This window comes from Mandrillus leucophaeus, unplaced genomic scaffold (assembly GCF_000951045.1).
Source record: "Mandrillus leucophaeus isolate KB7577 unplaced genomic scaffold, Mleu.le_1.0 Scaffold661, whole genome shotgun sequence".
In the NCBI taxonomy this organism is placed as follows: domain Eukaryota; kingdom Metazoa; phylum Chordata; class Mammalia; order Primates; family Cercopithecidae; genus Mandrillus; species Mandrillus leucophaeus.
In genome coordinates, this window is record NW_012107153.1 from 601,416 (window position 1) to 621,593 (window position 20,178).

General features: G+C 38.7%; 1 protein-coding gene across 3 annotated transcripts in view; it reads left to right on the forward strand.

The window, feature by feature from the left end:
* GRIA3 (glutamate receptor, ionotropic, AMPA 3) overlaps positions 1-20,178 on the forward strand; it is a 306,486-nt gene that overhangs the window by 242,264 nt on the left and 44,044 nt on the right. For all 3 annotated transcript variants that reach the window (XM_012001497.1, XM_012001496.1, XM_012001495.1), the window contains exon 12: positions 411-609. In XM_012001497.1, the coding sequence (XP_011856887.1) occupies positions 411-609 (199 nt within the window). The remainder of the gene's footprint in view (positions 1-410; positions 610-20,178) is intronic.

Consider the following 20,178-nt stretch of genomic DNA (forward strand, 5'->3'; position numbering starts at 1 on the left):
ATATATATATTCTTTCCTGTAATTAAAAGGAAAAATCCTGCTGGGAGTACACTTGCAGTCCCAGCTATTCAGGAGGCTGAAGCTGGAAGATAGCTAGAGCCCAGGAGTTCAAGTCCAGTCTGGGCAACATAGAGAGACCCCACCTCATTTTTTAAAAAGAAAATCCTGCTTTGAAACGTGTATAGGCCTGATGAGTATTATGCATGCACCATCATAATATGCCATCATGACATGGGGTATTGTTGTTAACATGTGACCTTTGTTTAATGTTTTAATTCCCTTACATCATCTATTTCCCTCCTTCATCAGCTATACTTAAGCCACTCCTCTTTCCAGAAATAAAGACAAGGATTTCTTAAACTTAGATCTGGCCCCTCTGGGTCTGGATTTGTTTTTGTTTTGTTTTATAGATCACTCTCCGGGCGCATTGTTGGAGGGGTTTGGTGGTTCTTCACCCTGATCATAATTTCTTCCTATACTGCCAATCTCGCTGCTTTCCTGACTGTGGAGAGGATGGTTTCTCCTATAGAGAGTGCTGAAGACTTAGCTAAACAGACTGAAATTGCATATGGGACCCTGGACTCTGGTTCAACAAAAGAATTTTTCAGAGTAAGTGCTTTGCAGTTAATTGAGCCTGCTGATTTTTATTTTATCATCTTCTCACAAAGGCAAGTTCACAGTGCTTTTAAGGGAGAGTTGGGAAAGAGTGGGAATGTTATCAAAGGAGAGCATCTTAAATACTGGGCTGCTTGGTTGGTGATCTACTTCATTGTCATTTAGAACCAAGACTTGAGTAAGACATAACAAGTTGCATGTCGAGGGCACTGAGTTTGGACTACCAGGTTTGAATCCCAACCCTGCCACAAAGTGATTGTTTGTCCTTGGGCAAGCCATTTAACTTCTACCAGCTTCAGGCCCCTCACTTGAATAATGAGGGGATTTAACTAAACAATATTTATTCTGCTTTCTAGCTTTTACAAAAGCAGTGTTTTTATGTCTCAGAGGTTCACAGAAGTTAGGCAATTGACTGTAAGACTCTGAGGAGTAATGGACTATAAGAAATTATATATTCTCTTTTAAATGTTGGTTGTCTATTGAGATGTATTACAATTGTATCAAGTATTTGTGTACATGGTGATAATTTCATTTTCAGGACAGCTGATAATTGTTTTAATGTCTTGGGTAGACTTATTCCCTCTGCTCCTCATAAGCAAAATCTTATTGGGGAAACAGTAAATTTTTCACTAGCAAAAGTTAATAAAGCTATGTAAAGTCTGTCAAGAGGAAAGATGAAAGGAGGAAATAACAGAAGGATAATACGAGGGACAAACCACTTTTACATAAACCATCAAGATCTTTGTTCTGTGGTAACAGGACTATTAAGGAAGAATACTAGTAGAGTTTTTAAGAACTAAAATGTTTTTTCAGTCACCCCAACAAGAAAAACATGCTGATTTGGATTAGAAAATGGACACATTCTATAATATTACTACTGCCTGCTACTGTAACCACAGTAACTAGTTGTAGCAATGATCCAGAAGCCACTTGGGTAGTAGGTGGAGTAGTTAGTCACTCTCTTCAACCAATAATCAAGTTATTCGATGACAGATATAATTGCTGATTTTTCCTCAAAGGCCCAGAGTAAACAGATGGTGGTTCTAAACCTGCTTTTTTAAATAATCAATAAGAAATAATTTCTACATGTATTGTCATGAGATTTGTCCAATTACTTCACAGTAAACCAGGAAGAGTGTGTTTCTTGACATTATAGCAATTAACCACAAACTGTTTTCACTCCCTGAAAGAGAATGTATTAGTCCTGGGACCCTTTCAAGAATTCTCATTGATTCAAAATATCCATATCTCACCTCTACCACCTGTTTACTGAGCAGATCATAATCCCCAACTGGGAAGAAGGGTCCAATGTTGGGAGCATCAAAATGACATGAAGACCCTCTGGAACTAATCTGGCCTTGACCCTCACAACTATGGCAGTCCCATAAGCTTATTTAGAAACAATTTCCTGCCCCCATGAAATCACATTTATCAGGGCTAGAAGCCAGGGATTTCCATCTGATGAGTAGTCAACACATAATCAGTTCCATGGAAATCTGGTTTGATATCAACCTTCAACAGAGCTTATGATCACCATCCCAATAGGCATGAAGTTTCTATATGAGGTAATTAACCACTTAGGCTATCAAGACACCAGAAGTTTCTATATGAAGTAATTAACCACTTTGGATATCAAGACACCAGAAGTTTCTATATGAAGTAATAAACCACTTAGGACATCAAGACACCAGACTTGGACCCTCAGATAAGAGATACTTGTTCCACTGGAAAGCATTTTTCTCTCAAAAACAATTAGAGATTAGAAAGTTGTGCTTTAAATGGTAATCAATAAATGGCATCAATCCCCATTAGACTTTCAAAGGCCGTTCATCCATATTGCAGGCAAAAGGAGGCTCTCTGAAAAGATGAAGAGATTTATTAGCACAGAGGCAGAATGTGTGACCAAATATTCATTGCTCCCATGCCCAGATCCCATCTCCCACTTATTTTGTGTCTTTCTCAAAAACTAGGAAAGCATCTACTAAATCATTCAATGATGATTTCATTAAAGGGCATCATATTACCAGAGCTGATTTGAATCAACATTTAATTCTGAGCAAAGCTATTGCCACATTCTGATTGGTTTGTGGTTTCTAATGCTCATCAATTCCTAGCCAATGAATAATTTGTATGGAAATTGAGTTGTTTTGAAAATCTGATTAGACAGGGAACTGGATATTTCTAAGCATAAGGAAGTACAAATCATTTTCTAGTTCTGGCATGCCACTTTTTCTGTTTCCCCAAATGGTCACTGGTGGCATCATTAACGACTTGGTGAGGTGGTTCTTCAGGGTAGCACACAAATGTTGATTATCTAAAAGTGGAACTATAAAAGCAGCATAGAAAAATCAACTTCTTTAACCTGCTTATACTGAAAATGTTATCTAGACCCAACAAAGGCTACCCTTGATATTCGTACAATACAGGGTTGTGGGGCCGGCGGCCAATTGGTCTCCAAGCCATTTAAATCCAATGGGGCAAAGATGCCAGCCAGCAAGAGCACATCATCCTTTATTTAGGGACTTGACTGCCACAGTCATGTCACTTCCGCTTCAATCTTCAGTGACGTCAAGTCATAAAGGCAATTTTAAAAACTAACTTCTGGCTGGGTGTAGTGGCTCACGCCTGTAGTCCCAGCACTTTGGGAGGCCGAGGCTGGCGGATCACGAGGTCAGGAGATTGAGACCAGCCTGGCCAACATGGTGAAACCCCATCTCTACTAAAAATACAAAAATTAGCTGGGTGTGGTGGTGCATGCCTATAATTCCAGCTACTCAGGAGGCTGAGGCAGGAGAATCGCTTGAACCAGGGAATCAGAGGTTGCAGTGAGCCGAGATCGTGCCATAGCACTACAGCCTGGTGACAGAGTGAGATTCCATCTCAAAAACAACAAACAAACAAAAATAGTAACTCACATACACACACACACACACACACACACACACACACACACACATTGGGCATCTCTGATAGCCTGCCTTATGAACTTCAGAGGATGAAACAAGATCACACGCAACATTTACAAACATAATATGAACTCATTTCTTCCCAAGCTCACTCTATACTAATACTACGGGGACCAAATTGTAATAACATAAGACAGCCTGGGGCCAGCCCTCTAGTCCTTCCACTAAGAGATAGGAAGAAATAAAATAAAATTCTTTTCTAATTGCCCTGCAGACATTTTTACTTGTCCTGAGTAAGGCTGCCATTAAAATGATGGTATTTTTAAGTGATTCATTTGTTTCTCTCATTTTCTGAGCTTTCCCTAGCTGTCATCTTACAATCCCATAATCAGTGGAACAGAGGGACCTCTTCCATCAGGAAAGGCAGGGAGCAAAATACATGCTGCTAGAAGAGACATCTGGAATATTACTATTAACTCTCTTGATTTGAAAACTGATTTCCTTAGACAGCAGCTCTAAGGAAAGCTCTTGGGATATAACCATATATCTCAACCAGAGGTAGAAGCACATATGCCAAAAACACAAGTGGACGGCTTTATTGTTGTTGCCCAGAGAAATGCTACAATGATTTGGAAAGCTGCACTGAAATGATCATTCTCCACTAGGTTTTGGAAATTTAACCTGATACAGATTCATGTTAAAAGGTGGAACTGGAAGAAAAAGTAATTCCAAAGTTCTCTCTGCCTGCAGACCTTTAAAAGTATTAGAAAATAACTAGGATGCTGGATTTCTGTTTTGTGAAAATTGATATTAATATTTTATTAAGATGCATTCAAGTAATTATTTATACATTTATATGCATAAACACCCCAAACAGTTTATACATGGAATCATATAACACAGTATTCTCTTGCCATTATTTGTTTGTTTTTTAAAACTCAAATAAGTATGGATTCACTTCTTTTTTTACTTCATAGTATTTAACTTTACTTCAACTCTATTATTTCCTTTATCAATTTCCTCTTGATAAATGTTTAACCTTTTGAAAATATCTTGGTGTTGTTAATCGTGGTTCAATAAACATTATTTTCCATTGATGTAATAGAATTATTTTAAAATGTTTTAAAATATTTATCCTTCAGTTAAATCCCTTAAAGTACTTAGCCTGTGATGTGACATAAGCCATGTAATGCCCAGCTGCAGACAAAGCTGGCTTAACAAAGTTACAGAATGTAGTAGGCACCTGGCTAAGGAAAATTCTATCCCACAAAATATTTTGCCCCCAATAGGCACTTTAACAGGAATCACATTTTTCCCCTTTTTACATTAAATGTCTGATGGTGGAAGAAGGGGAGACGTTTGTTCTAAAGTTAATCCTAATGGAAAAGTTAAAGGTCCAATATTTTATTTATACCATAATGGACAATTTTTCTTTCTCATTTGTTGAACTTTATGCAAGGCTCTTGTGTTTATCTGGGCACAACTCCAGAGGCCTTCTTTCTTATTCACACCTGAGTGAATGGCCCTGACAGGTCGTGTATAACCTGTGATATGCCTGTGCGTGTACCTGTGTGCGTAGGCTGCTGAGGCCGTGGTATTTGGTTTAGTTTGTTTCTTGCTTTGCCGCTTCTTGGTTTCATGATTCTCTGAAAGAACACAAGGCAGAAAAACCCCAGAAAGATATTTCAGAGTTTCAGAACAGTACCAATGAAGACACTAGTCACAATGAAGTTTACAAAAGTTACATATAAGAGAACAAAGACTTCTTTTATCATTTAGACAGAGTTGGTTTGACAAAGGTTTTCACCAAATCACATCAACAATAAGAAACTAAATTTGCTGACTCAGCCTATTGTACTAACCACTAAACTCAGCTTCCTCCCTTACCTACACAGGGCAGAAACATGGGGGAAAATACCACCCTTTCTGAAACAAGCAAACTTTTGGAAAATGGCCAGGTCTGGAGGCTGACTTGTATAGTGCATTCTTTTATGAGATGTATACCACACCCAGAAACCTTGCAGAAATCATCATAACAGAGATGAGATAATCTCAAAACTTTCGGATTTTATGTGGAGATCATTTACCATGCTGGTAGAAGTTTTTATGGGAGCTTAACTGCTCTCTTCTGGAAATAGGCAGTAATTCTAGAATCCCAAAAAATTTAAATCCATGTCAATTTGATATGTTTGGACAGTTGATGGGGAAATGGTACTGTTTTAATTCCATGTATATAGGGCATAAAGATACATATTAAAATAAGAAATAAGGCACCAGACCAGAATGAGGCACCATAATGTCAATGAAGGCAATAAGTTCAAAGGATAATTTTATAAAACTGTCATTAGAGTATTTGCCAAGGAGAGAGTTGCATTATCTCTATCGTATCTCTTATTTCACTATATCAGAGCCTGCATAACTACAGTGATTATTTTAGGACTTAAGACAAATACTTTATTTATTCTAAGAACGTACTGATATACAACTTATATATCACATATAAGAAGTCAATTGTCTCTTTTTGTATTAGTTTTGATCAGTTAGCTGATGAGGTCTTTGAGTCTTACCCCAATGCCAGATGCCAGATTTCTTTTCCAGATATTTGGCCATATCCCCATTACAGATAGTTTGGGGGATAAAAGGAATTCTTTTTAAAAAATGAAGTGTTTAACATTAATTTAAACCTCTTTAAGAAAGTAAATATAAAAGAAGAGGAGTAGAGAGAGTGGCAACTTGCTCCAGTGCCCTAGGCAAGGCAGAAGAATTGAACTTTATTAGGAGACCACAAGGGGACTGTCCTATCTTGTGAGTTACAGGCGTTGTAAGCCCTGTGAAGCACAGCTGAATTACTCATGAAGAATATTTTGTCTCAACACAAGACTCTTTGATTATTGTCTTTGTCATTATAATTTTTAATTTTTTTAAGCACAGGCAGCAAAAGGAGGGGTTCTGCCATGCTGATTTGAAAAGTAGTCCCTGCTAATAGCATTTAGATTCTGCTTCCACATTCACAACCACACACACACACAAAGCATTTTCAACTGGGTCTACATTTCTTCAATATTTATTGGTTATCTATAACGGGGCTTTTGAAGTATATGCAGGAAGGGAGAAAAATCTTTCCACAAGTGCACCTATGCAGAGTATGCTGACATTTTGACATAATCTGGAAAATCAACCATTAATCTTTAAGCTTTATTATAACTGAGCTATGTACGCAACAGACCTCCCTGACAACTTAATCCATCCCCTTGCCTTAGGAAACACATCAAAATGTAAAAATCTTTTGTTAAAAATTTTTCTCACCAAACACCATGGTGATTTTAAGATCTTAACAGACAATATACCTGGAAAACTACAGCCAAATTTTATTTGTTTGAAGACACATATAATGTGACGAAATGTTTGAGGACACAGCCAAACCATGCACTAGGGGAACACATAACAGCAACAGCAACAGATGAGTTAATACTAAGGGTAGCAGGTCAGGAACACCTGCTTTACATACTACTTGGCAGTTTTAAAAAAAGAAAACTGTCTTTCAATTTTGACATGGCTGTTTTGATGCTTATTTTTTTTAAAGTCTTACTTTCCTATGTTATATAATATACAGCAAGAACCATAGACCTTATAGGTCAAGACTGGAGATAGAGCAACAGCCACAAGTGAGGATGCTGAGGCCAGGCCAAAAAGGCCTCTGGAAAAGGGAAAGATGCAATGAGACCACCGTTAGCTTTTCCCAGCAGCTAGGAATCTGTGACTCCATAGCGCTTCCTTTCAGGTAAGTCTCAGGCTGTCTGGAAAGGACAATCTCCAAAAAAGTAGAGGTTGACCTGACAACTGTGCACACAACTGAAAACACATCTAATATCTGCTTCCAAGAGAAAGGAAAACATTTAGCAATAAAGACAAGCTAATAATATGCCTGATATTCCATTGTTTATTCAGCAGTCTTTCAGTAACTTTTGAGCCAAGCTTCATGCTAAGCACTGACGATCATACATCTTATAAACAAAATTAAATTCCTCTCTTTTGCCAAAGTACCTGAAAATACCTAGACAGGCTTTTTCACCATGTTTGGAGATAGATTAACTTAAAATCTGGGTATCTCACATAGCTAGATGATTTTCCCTCCAGGGAAGCTGATAGTGTTTATTTCTATGGAGCTACTTCCCAGCATGGGCCAATCTATGGGTATGCTCCATGATGACTTAGCAGCAGGGTTAATGATTCCCTGTAACCTCAGTAGGAAGATCAGCTAGTTTATGAATAAAATAGAAATGGCCTCTGCCTTCTTGGAGCTCACAATCTAGTGGACCATTAATTTTCAACACACATTCACATACATTACCACATAATCCACACAACAATCCTGGGGCAGCCAGAACAAGTACCATTACACCTGTTTCATAGAGGAGACAAATGAAGTACATGACATTGTGATTTGCTGAACGCCACTCAGCTCAATGGAGAAAAGGCAGCACCAGGATCCTGCTGCTCTGAGTCTCTAATGCAGCACATGTTAAGGCATCTGTATCATCTACTGGTTGATCTATGTTTTTATTCCCCTTTATGGATCAATTAGAAAAGGAAATCTATGCCTACTTTTAAAAGACATTTCCCATGCTCTGACAACTTCAAAGGGTTCTAAGATAAGAAGGCAAAGAAAGACATCTATAAAGCTAGAGTGAATGCCATAAATGCAGCAAACCTCTATTATTACACGGCTTGTTATAGTTTCTGACATGCTAAGGGTTATGTCATGTGTGTGGATGAAACTAGAAAGAACAAGAGAAAGATGAAAATTGTTTCTAGTTCCACATCCACTGATGACTTTCTTGTTTTTCTTTGGGTACAGAATATTTGATCTCAGTTTCTTCATTTATCAGGGAGAATATTCCTTGCTCTACTGTCCTTATGGGGTTGGTGAGAGGCTAATATCACAAAAGCTCGTTAAAAGTATGAAGGTGTCTACAAATCCCAAGAAACATTAGGAAAAGGGCCCAGCAATAGAGCAATTAAAACCTAAAGACTCAAGGGGAGGGAGAGCATCAGGATAAATAGCTAATGCATGCAGGGTTTAATACTTAGGTGATGGGTTGATAGGTGCAGCAAACCACCATGGCACACGTTTACCTATAATAAACCTGCACGTCCTGCATATGTATCCTGGAACTTAAATAAAATAAAATAAACCTAAAGACTCTCCAGACACAGCTCTGTAGAGATGTGAGGGGTACTTCACAAAAATAAAATAAGATAATCTCTCTGCTTTCTTGATGGAAGAGATGTGTTTGTTTTCTTTTTCTGGCTTTGGGAAGAGAAAGAAAGCTCATTCAGTATTTTCCCCTTCCTGCTGATCCCACTTCTACCCTTAATTATAAAATATTACTATTGTGCTCATCTCCTAGTTGATCCATCTTTAGCTATTCCTTTGTGGCCTGCAGATTCAACAACTTCAATATGCACAATTTAGAGCTGCCCTTGAAGACCATCTAGAAACTTTAGGTGCTTGCAAGGTGGCATGCCGGCCATCTGCCCAAAGTAACCAACCATATGGATTTTATTAAACTATCTCCATTAGTCCTCCAAGGTAACCTACTTGTTTATGAGAGCGTTTCACAGCCCAGAAAGCCTAAGGGGGTTAAGTCTCCATTCTTTCTGAGGCTGCCAGCTCTCACAGACAGCATCAGGGTAATTAACATCACACAAGACCCCCAGATCTTTGTGAGAACTCTGGAACTCTGTTTCCTAGAAAAACTCATCTAAGGATCTCACTTTCTTTTCTTATCTGACACAGTCAAATCATCTAATAGCCTTCCAGTTAAAGGAATGAGGCCCATCTGTTCAATTAGATTTTACTTGAGTTCACCTGGCAAGCCTGTGTAGGTTAATTATTTGCAGTCCTCCATCATGCAGAAGCCTAAAAACTTGACCGTAAGGATCAAGTAAAATTTCGACTTACGAAAACTCAACTAACAAGGACAATTAACTAGAATGCTTGGTTGCACTCCACTTTTGAAAGGAAAAGGCAACTTAGACACACAAAACGTTGATAAGAATTTTTTCCCAAAAAGCCTACTAGATTATGTCCTGCAGTCAGATTCATTCTAGTCTTCAACATCATTCACATTTTGGTCAGAGAGTAAATGTATTGAATGTTTATCATAGCAATTTAGGCACCAGGTATACAGTACAGGAAACATGACAGAATCCTTACCTTCAAAGAGCTTGCATTCTGTTGGAAGGAGACAAACCATAAATACATTAAAACAATAGATGTATAGAATAATTCCAGGTACTGATAGGTGCTCCAGGATGCAATGATAAAGAATGACTTAGGGTTAGAAAAATATTTTAAACTGGGAACTCGGGTTGGAGGGAGGGTTTAGGGAAAGCCTCGTTAGGGAGGTAACATTTTCTTAGAGATCTAAATGATAAGAAGAGGTAGCTATGTGAAAATCTGATGGAAAAGTATTCCAAACAAAAGTCATGCTAAGTACAAAGGTCCTGGGGCAGAAACAATCCTGGAATGTTTAAAGGAAGGAAGATAACCACTGTGGCTGAAGAATAGTAGCCTACATTAGAATCATAGTGATGGAGATTGTGTGAAGGGATCAGATTTACGATTCATTTTGGAGGTAGAGTCACAGAATTTGCTGATGGATTGGACAACATTTATAAGCAAAAGGAAAGAGCCAAGGATGACTCTCAGATTTTGGGCCTACATCCCTTTTCAGTAATCACTAATGAAATCTATAGTCATGAGGGCTGAAAAGGTATGCTAGGACTGGTTAAGAAATTTTCCAAAGCGTCGGAGAATGTTAGCTGTCTGAAGGGAAGATTGTCTCTGTTATAACTGTTTTAAACAGATCTATTGAGATATAATTCATATATCACACAATTCATCCATTTAAAGAGGGTATAATGGTTTTTGTTATATCACATTGTTAGTTTTTTTAAGTTGTGATAAAATATATTTGACAAAATTTGCCATTTTAACCACTTTTAAGCACACAATTCAGTGGCATTAATTGCCTTCACAATGTTATGCAACCATCATCACTATTTCCAAAATATTTTTATCACTTCAAATAGAAACTCTATAACCATTAATCAACTTCTCATTCCCTCTCCTCCCAGCCCCTGGTAACTTTTAATCTATTTCCTGTCTCTATGAATCCGCCTATCCAAGTACCTCATATAAATGGAACAATATGTCCTTTTGTGTCTGGCATATTTCACTTAGCATAATGTCTTCAAGCTTCGTACATGTTATAGAGCTTCATTCCCTTTTAAAGGCTGAATAATATTCCATTGTATGTATATGCCACATTTTGCTTATCTATTCATCTGTTGATGAATACATGACTATTTGTGAATAATGCTGCTATGAACATTGGCATACAAACATCTGTTCAAATCTCTGCTTTCAATTCTTTGGATATATACCTAGGAGTAAAATTGCTGGATCATATGTCAATTCTATGTTTACTGTCATAACTTTTTTTTTCAAGACAGAGTCTTGCTCTGTCACCCAAGCTGGAGTGCAGTGGCATAATCTCAGCTCACTGCAACCTCCGCCTCCTGGGTTCAAGCAATTCTCCTGCCTCGGCCTCCCTAGTAGCTGAGATTGCAGGCTCATGCCACCAAGCCTGGCTAATTTTCATATTTTTAGTAGAGATGGGTTTTTACCATGTTGGCCAGGCTGGTCTTGAACCTCGCGATTCGCCTGCCTCGACCTCCCAAAGTGCTGGGATTACAGGCATAAGTCACCACACCTGACCTGCTATAACGTTCTAAAAGTCTATTTTGAAATAAAATAGATGAGGGCATCTTCTCTTCTGTTTTCTTCTCATTCCTGCTTAAACAATCTCAATCTTGAGGCAATAGTTGTTTCTGCTTTAGTAGGAAGAGGGATGCTGGATAACTGGTGTGGGGGGCAGATCTGTAGTTAATATCACGAAGTTTCATCTTGATATTATGAATGAAGTTGAGGAGGAGGTATATGTATGTATGCACGTGTCAAAAAAGATCTAAAGTCTTGTTTACACCACACATTTATACAAAGCCTTGGCTATTTTAGTTAATGGCCCCAGCTTTTAGCAAAAACTTAGGGAAGCACGCTTCCTTTTTCTGTGTTTGGGTTGCAACTCTGGTGCCTCAGCAGGATTGCTTTAGCATGCAGGCAACGGATGATAAAAATGGAACTCATTATCCTCCCTCTGTTCTAACTGGTTTAGAATGTTACCTGTTGGAAGAGAGGGGCTTGGATAGAGATAATCTGTTGCACTTCTCTCCAGTTCTGATTGCAGGAATCTATCTGTAAGCCGCCCTCAAAATTGATCTTCTATCTGTATACTCTGTGGTGACCTAATGAAGATGTCGCTGAAGGTGGTTATCTTCTATGCCTAGAGAAATCTGAATTCCAGAACTGAGTCTTAATTCCCAGTTTTATCAAAATTCTTATGTGTTCATATCCTGATTTATTTGACTCTTAACTTTACTTCCTTTGAGTCTGGTCTGGGTTACAGACTATTATTTTTATGAGAAATATTTTATTTTGTTTTTTTAAAACTAAGGTATGTTACAAATAAAACTTACATATCTTGTCATTCTTGGCAATATGAATCCACCTTGAGGTCACTATGCTAAGAGAAATAAGTCAGGTATTGAATGAATTATCTAATACCTAAATTTAATAAGCAAAAATAGTCTGTTATCTCTGTTAGGGGTATGCTTGTTACACTCAACTCGTATTCCTGTTCTTATTTTTTTTTTAATTTTCATTTTAGGTTCGTGAAGGTTTGTTATATAGGTAAATTTGTGTCAAAGGGGTTCGTTGTATAGATTATTTCATCACCCAGGTATTAAGTACAGTACCCAATAGTTATCTTTTCTCCTCTCCTCTTCCTCTTCCAACCTTTCATCCTCAAGTAGACCCCAGTGCCTCTTGTTCTCCTGTATGTGTTCATGTGTGCTGATCATTTAGCTCCCACTTATAAGTGGGAACATGTGGTATTTGGTTTTCTGTTCCTGCATCAGTTTGCTAAGGATAATAGCCTCCAGCTCCATCCATATTCCCACAAAAGACGTGATCTCGTTCTTTTTTATGGCTGCATAGCATTCCATTGTGTATCTGTACCACATTTTCTTTATCCAATTGGTCATTGATGGGCATTTAAGTTGATTCCATGCCTTCGCTATTGTGAATAGTGCTGCAGTGAACATTCATGTTCATGTGTCTTTATGGTAGAATGATTTATATTCCTCTGGGTATATACCCAGTAATGGGATTGTGGAGTCAAATGGTAGTTCTGCTTTTAGCTCTTTAAGGAATTGCTACACTGCTTTCCATAATGGTTGAACTAATTTACACTCCCAACAACAGTGTGTAAGTGTTCCCTTTTCTCTGCAACCTCACCAGCATCTACTATTTTTTGACTTTTTAATAACAGTCATTCTGACTGGTGTGAGATGGTATCTCATTGTGGTTTTGATTTGCATTTCTCTATCAGTGATGTTGTGCTTTCTTTCATAGGCTTGTTGGCTGCATATATGTCTTCTTTGGAAAAGTGTCTTTTCATGGACTTTGCCCACTTTTTAATAGGGTTATTTTTCTCTTGTAAATTTGTTTAAGTGCCTTACAGATGCTAGGTATTAGACCTTTGTCAGATGAATACTTTAGAAATATTTTCTTCCATTCTGTAAGTTGTCTGTTTGTTGACAGTTTCTTGTGCTGTGCAGAAACTCTTCAGTTTAATTAGATCCTATTTGTCAATTTTTGCTTTTGTTGTGATTGCTTTTGGTGTGTTTGTCACAAAATCTTTGCCTGCTCCTATGTCCAGGATGGTGTTGCCTAGGTTGTCTATCAGAGTTTTTATAGTTTTGGATTTCACATTTAACAGACTATTTCTTGTATCAGTCGGTAACATCGATTTTCCAACCCACTGAGTAAAGAAGTCTGCCCTAGACACTCTGGGAATAAAGGAAATGCCATTCATACCCCTGAGTCCAATATGCAGAAAATAAACAAGTCAGGTGATTTCATCAGGGATGGTTTCTAAAAAAGAGGGCAATTTAAAATTATTTGGAGAGAGAAAAGAATTCAAAAATAGTTCAAGGAGGATGTGAGAATATTTTTGTGGTCAAGAAAAAAAAAAAAAAAAAACAACGAACAATAAGACCATGGCTTTATGTCACATTAAACCATGGCCACTATTGACTGAGGTAGTTTTCTCTAGTGTTCACATTAAGATTTGTTTGTGAGAAATAGCATATGTATACATGTTTGGGGGAGAGAGATTTAGGCGAGATAAAAAAAAATAGTTTCTGAGAAAGAAATTATTGTTTTGGAACAACTGTATCGCAGTAGAAATCAATATATAGATTGCCAAGGGTAAATTTGGAATCATTCCTAGAGACCAGGGTGCTCTGGACATGGTCTTATTTTTAATTTTAAAACTCACATTTTGCATGTGAATGTGAGGTTCATTAAAAATGTGCTCTCCAAAGAATACTTTGCTTTCCTTTAAATGAGTTTGAGGAATCAATGTTGAAAAACAAAATCCATCTACACTTTTGGCATACGATATCAAATGAAAGAAGATTTTATAGCAAATCTTTCATATTTAAAAACAACCTCATTACATTAGACATTGTTTTAGATAAAATAAACAGCCCCTTTCCTGAACATGCTAGTATGAATAAGATAATCATAAAAAGAGTCAAATTAAAGCCCCTTTGCCAAGAAGTTTGAAGTTTGATTTCCAAATGTTTTATTCACCACCTTCCTCTGAACAGACACACACACACACACACACACAATTGAGTAATTATGATTAGCATATTATTGAAGTTTATTATATATGAACGTCAGAGAGAATAAACTGCCCCACCAGCCAGATTCTTAAGAACACTTTTGCTCCATTTTCTTAGCCTGGGATTTCAGCCAACTGTACAAACAGGAAGGTCGGGAACACCATGGTCAATAACTGAGGAAAAATATAAATAAATTCAAGGAGGCTTGGATAAATTCATACAATACGGATATGTGGAAAGTTGTTAAAGTTAAGGGACAGGTGCTTGAAGCACATTTTCACTTATAGAGTTGACATCCAGAAGACAACCATGGCTTCCCATAGTCCATAGTCCATAGTCCTGTCTTAAAACTTTCTTATCTGAAACTACCCAAAGAGCAGACCTACAGGGACAGGACTATAATTTTTTACAAGATTGTTTACAAACACAATTGTTTCTCAGTTTGCAAGAATTGAGACTATTTAACCTGAAGAAGATATGTAGCAGCAGAATATATCATAATTGTCTTCAAAAATTTGAAGGGTAGACATTTTAAAGATGGACTGGACTGTTCCGTGGGGCCCCAAGAGACAGAACAAAGATCAAAGAGTGGATATTACAGAGATAGAGATTTTAGATCAATGTAAAAAGAACATTCTAATATAGTAATCCACAGATAAAATGAGCTATATTCATAGATAGTGAGGTGTTCATCATTGAAGGGATTCAAGAATAGGCCACTTATCAGAGACGTTGAATAGAGGACTCAGTAATCTGATGAATGACTGTACTCAACCAGTGTTTTCCAACACTGTGTATATAAAGTCATTTGGGGAACTATTTTAAAACATAGACTACTGGGTCTCATGCCCCACCTCAAGATGCTAATTCCATGCATTCCAATAATCTGTGCTTTTAAAGCAGCTTCCTAAGTGATTAAAACACAGGTAACCAAGAGCCACTCTTTGAGGAATATTTGACGATTTTCTGCTTTGCTTTTTTTTTTTTTTTCTTTTTTCCTATGCAAAGGATGCAGAGGGCAGGTTGGTGCCTGTGGTGCAGAGAGAAGCCTGAGTAGAAGTAGTTGGGGCCTGTCTGACATGAAGTGGTGTCTTGAGAGTGATCACAGCTGACTGGCTGAGGTCGAGCCGCCAGTTCTGTGTGTTCCTGTCAGGGATGGAGAGAAAGGAAAAACTTTTCCTCTAATCAACAGGGACCAGTAGGAGATAATTGTTTCAGGGGCTGGAATCTGAGGTCGAATTGGCACTGTTGCACTGATGCTTTGCCAAAGGTTTAGGGAGCCCCAAATGAAGATCTCTACAGGGAAGCTCAAGTAATGGTATCTGGCTGAAGACTATGAACAATAAAACACTGTGAAAACTAAAAGTAAGAGCAAAATTAAACTGCAAAGAGAGAAATCATGGCCAAAAGCCTTGAAAGGTTTACAATTTTGACCTTCTACTCCTCTGATCCAGATAATGCCCTTCCTTTTCCACTGCCCATTTACTGGGTGAGTCTTGGGTGACCAGGACTGTTGTATTCATGTCTTTATGAATCCTTCAGAGAGCCCCCCGATTCCTATCCTAGAGGACGGCAGGTGGCCAGGTCCAAGTGCTGGCTATCAGTGGAGATCTTCAATTAGTATGACCTAGGTAAAGACTGTGGGTAAAAGGAGCTTCTTAGAAAAATATGGAGCAGATGACAAAGATAGATCAGTACCCTGGAAACTCCTACTCTTTGGAGAGAAGCTCTCTCCTACTTTCCTTGATCCCACCCTTACTTCCTTTTCTCTTTCCTTCCTTTACCTGCTGGGTCTTGGGTAGTCAGGACTGTTATGTTAGTGTCTGTACAGAGGCATCAGGGAAACTCCCCACAAGTACCCCTACCTGATAGAATTTAGATGAATATCCATAGATATTAGTCAGCATGGGAAACTAAAAGCCACAGAACCTGGAAAGAAGTAGGGACATAAGCAACTTCATAAAAAGAAAGAAGAAAATAGAGTAGAGGAGCAGACTGGACAGGAGCTTGGCAACTCATGCCAACCTAAAGAAGCTGTCCCACTGGCCCTTTCTGAGACCTAAGAGTCTCAGGTGATGAGGACATCTATGTTGGTATTTTTACAGAGGTTTTAGGATGGACAAAAAGAAGAGCTGGCTTTGACATGGACAAGTTCATTAAAGTATGGTTGGAAGCTATGGGCAAGAGAAATGTCCTTAAAAATGAAAAGGGACAGAATGAGAGTTTGCACCAAGAGCTTTGAAATCTTAGCTTTTAGCCAAAGATCTCTCCTACTATCATGTTATCCCTCCTCCCCCTCCTTCCTTCTTTGTCCTTACACCTGCCTTTTATGATGAGGCAGCTCTACTATGTGACTGCATTTTGGAGGCTTCAGGGAGCCTCATGCCTCCAAGTTCCCAACCTAGAGGACTGTAGCTGGGAGACATAAACCTGGTTGCCAGGAAGAGCTCAAAATTAGGAGGATGTAAATGTTATCAGGAAGAGAAACAGATTTTAAAACTGATACAGAAGGGAAAGAACCAGGAGCCAGGAAATTCCTGTCGCCAGAAGTACATCCGAAATGCACAACTCCTTATTCCTTACTCGCTTTCTCTTTGCCTATTTGATCTGCTGGGTGTGGGCACTGGGTAATCAATGCAGTTGCATTCATTTACAAAGGCACTGAGGAGACCAGGAGTCCTACCTTCCCCACATAGAAGACTTGTGGGTGGACAGCCCCAAGTGACAAAATGGCAGGGTGAAGCCTCCTGGGAGTAAGCGGAGGTGATATGTGAGGAGAATATGAGTTGCATACCCTCCTTTAGTATCTTTACCAGGGAGGGTTAGTGAGGGCACATCTTTAAGAAAAGAGTGGTATGGTGGTACCCAGACTGAAGTGCTAGCTCTTAGGCCTAAAAGAAAGAAGTAGGATTTCTGTAATCCTTTCTGCCTCCCTCCCTTCCTCCCTCCCTTTTGTTAATTCTACATTGCCATTGCCATTTTAACCTGCTATGGGTATTAGGCAAACAGAAGTATGATCATAATCAAAGGCACCCACCCATGGAGTGGGCATAAGGTATCTGTTGAATACAGGCACCAGGGTGGCAATAGGAGAGTTCCAATTCTCAAGCAGGAGAGAAATGCTTTCCAGCCCAGAGGCCAGATTGCCCAGCCTTGATCTACATCAGCAGTTGGGCACAGTTGATCAATTTTCTAATCAGTGCAGCCTTTGCTGATTAAGGTTATACTGTGGACATTGCTCAGCTTCATACGTGGTTAAGCTGGACCTGTTAATAAGGTACATAGAGTATTTCCACCACAAATTATTTGGATATCTGATGGATATTTAAGAGGAACCATTCCTTCTTTCTAACTTTCTTTGGAAGTGCCATCATCTCCCAAACATACAGATCCTGGCTACTGCCGAAAAGAGAACTCTGCCCTCTCCCTCACTGGAAAGTAACTTCTCCGTCTTTTATGAAGACCAGATCAGGTTTTTTTTTGGTTTTTTTTTGTTTGTTTTTTGTTTTTTGTTTTTTTTTTTTGAGACAGAGTCTCGCTTTGTGGCCCAGGCTGGAGTGCAGTGGCTGGATCTCAGCTCACCGCAAGCTCCGCCTCCTGGGTTTATGCCATTCTCCTGCCTCAGCCTCCTGAGTAGCTGGGACTACAGTTGCCCGCCACCTCGCCCGGCTAGTTTTTTGTATTTTTTAGTAGAGACGGGGTTTCACCGTGTTAGCCAGGATGGTCTCGATCTCCTGACCTCGTGATCCGCCCGTCTCGGCCTCCCAAAGTGCTGGGATTACAGGCTTGAGCCACCGCGCCCGGCCCAGATCAGTTTTTATAAGGCTAGAGTTCAATCTTTTTTCACTCTTTTCTACTAGGACCCTTGCTATTACCATGGATACCTATTTTGGCCCTTGACACTTTGGAGATACAGTACAGTATTCATTGTACCAGGATCTCCCACCTTGAAGCTCTTTTTACTGGTTTTGTTGTTGTTGTTGTTGTTGTTTGTTTGCTTTGTCTTCCAGGCAATTTCCAGGTTTGCCTATCTTCCAGACCAAAGATTACCAAAAACTAGTTAAAAATATTTGGTATCTTTAAGGCTTTCCCTTTCTTCCAAAATCTTTGACTATACAACGCAGCCGGACCCTACCTTAAGTAATCCATTAACCAGACAATTCACAACTGATGAAAGCAATAAATAGTAATTACTCACATTGGAAACATAATCTTCTCTAGAAAACAGAGATCCCTTAGTGCGTTTGGGTGCTAACAGATCACTACTTGTCAGAGAAACCTAGGAGGAAGGCTTTCAGAAATAAACATAAAACAGCCTATGTATCAATAGAAAAATAAAATTTGATTTTCAAAAATGAATCTAATTTATGGCACAGCTTTTTCCTAGGAATTCCTCTGTTATATAATGGAAGACATACTCTTTTCTAGGCAAAGCAGCACAAATCGGGGAAAGGAATATTTAAAGATGTTGGAAAACTTACTTGCCTATGTTGAAGCAATCTCTGTAGGTATGGTTACATCATTCTAGAAGTCTGGTAGTCAATCTCGGCGTCTCCTTTACACACACTGGTCATTTTTTCAATACTTTTGGATCCATGTCTTCCTAATGCTGGACTAAATATTCAGCATGTACCATGTTGCTAAAACACAAACAATGAGAAATCTAAATGTCCTGTATTCCTTGATTTTGAGTTTAAATTTGTAGCGTTAATATTGCATTAATAACCTATTTTGCATATCTGTTTGATTGTACCATCTTAAACATTCATTTAAACCTAGGGAGGTCAGCATGACTCCTACCTGCTTCTCACTAATAACATACTTTTCAGTGAGTAGATAATGAGTGACCTGGATAGAAATCAGTGGAAATGCAGATTGCCATCAGGTGGAGAAACAGGCAAGCAATCCACTTTCTCCACAACACTCACAAGCAGTTTTGAGGCTGAAGGTAGAGAAAGCAAGCCTCAAAGAGAGACGACTGTCTAGGAAGGCTCTTAATAAAATATTCTGTTGTCTTTACATGTGGGAGTATGACGGAAAAGTCATCCTAATGGAAATTAAATCTTGCAAGTGACTTTAAAAATCTTGGGTTAATAGAAATAAAGGATTTAATTATGGAGGAAAAAAACGGATAACTCTTGGCTAATGATTATCCTAATGGGTTACAGGTCTGAATAAGCATTCCTTAGTTTGTTGAATTAACTACTGTTAGTGGCACACAGGTAAGGATAGGGGTGGGAAGTAGTGGGCAGTCAAAGGTCTGCCGTTGATTGATCAGAGCTGGGCTAGAAGGCAATCAGGTGAGTCTTAAAGGAAACCCACTTAACTTTTTTTAAGTACTAATGGCCCACTCCACTTTTCTGGAATAACAAAATATATTAACAATAATGCCCTTGCTCAAGATATAGAGGGCCTGTTTTTCAAGTTACCATATTTCTTTGGTAATAAGGTACTGGCACAGAAACAGGGACTTATGTGAAATGTATTTCAAACCAATGTCTGCTAATAAATTATCCCACAGGCCATAGGTTTCACAGGTATTAGAAAATACAAGAGAGAGATTTGGGCCAGGTGCAGTGGCTCATGCCTGTAATTCTAACACTTTGGGAGGCCGAGGCTGGCAGATCACTTGAGGTTAGGAGTTTGAGACCAGCCTGGCCAACATGGTGAAACCCCATCTCTACTAAAAATACAAAAATTAGCCGGGCGTGGTGGTGCACACCTGTAATTCTAGCTGTCTCAAAAACAAAACAAAACAAAACAAGAAACCCAACAAACAAAAAATAATACATGAGATTTGAAAATGCAACCTGGGCTTTCAGTTTCTCTCTTCTAA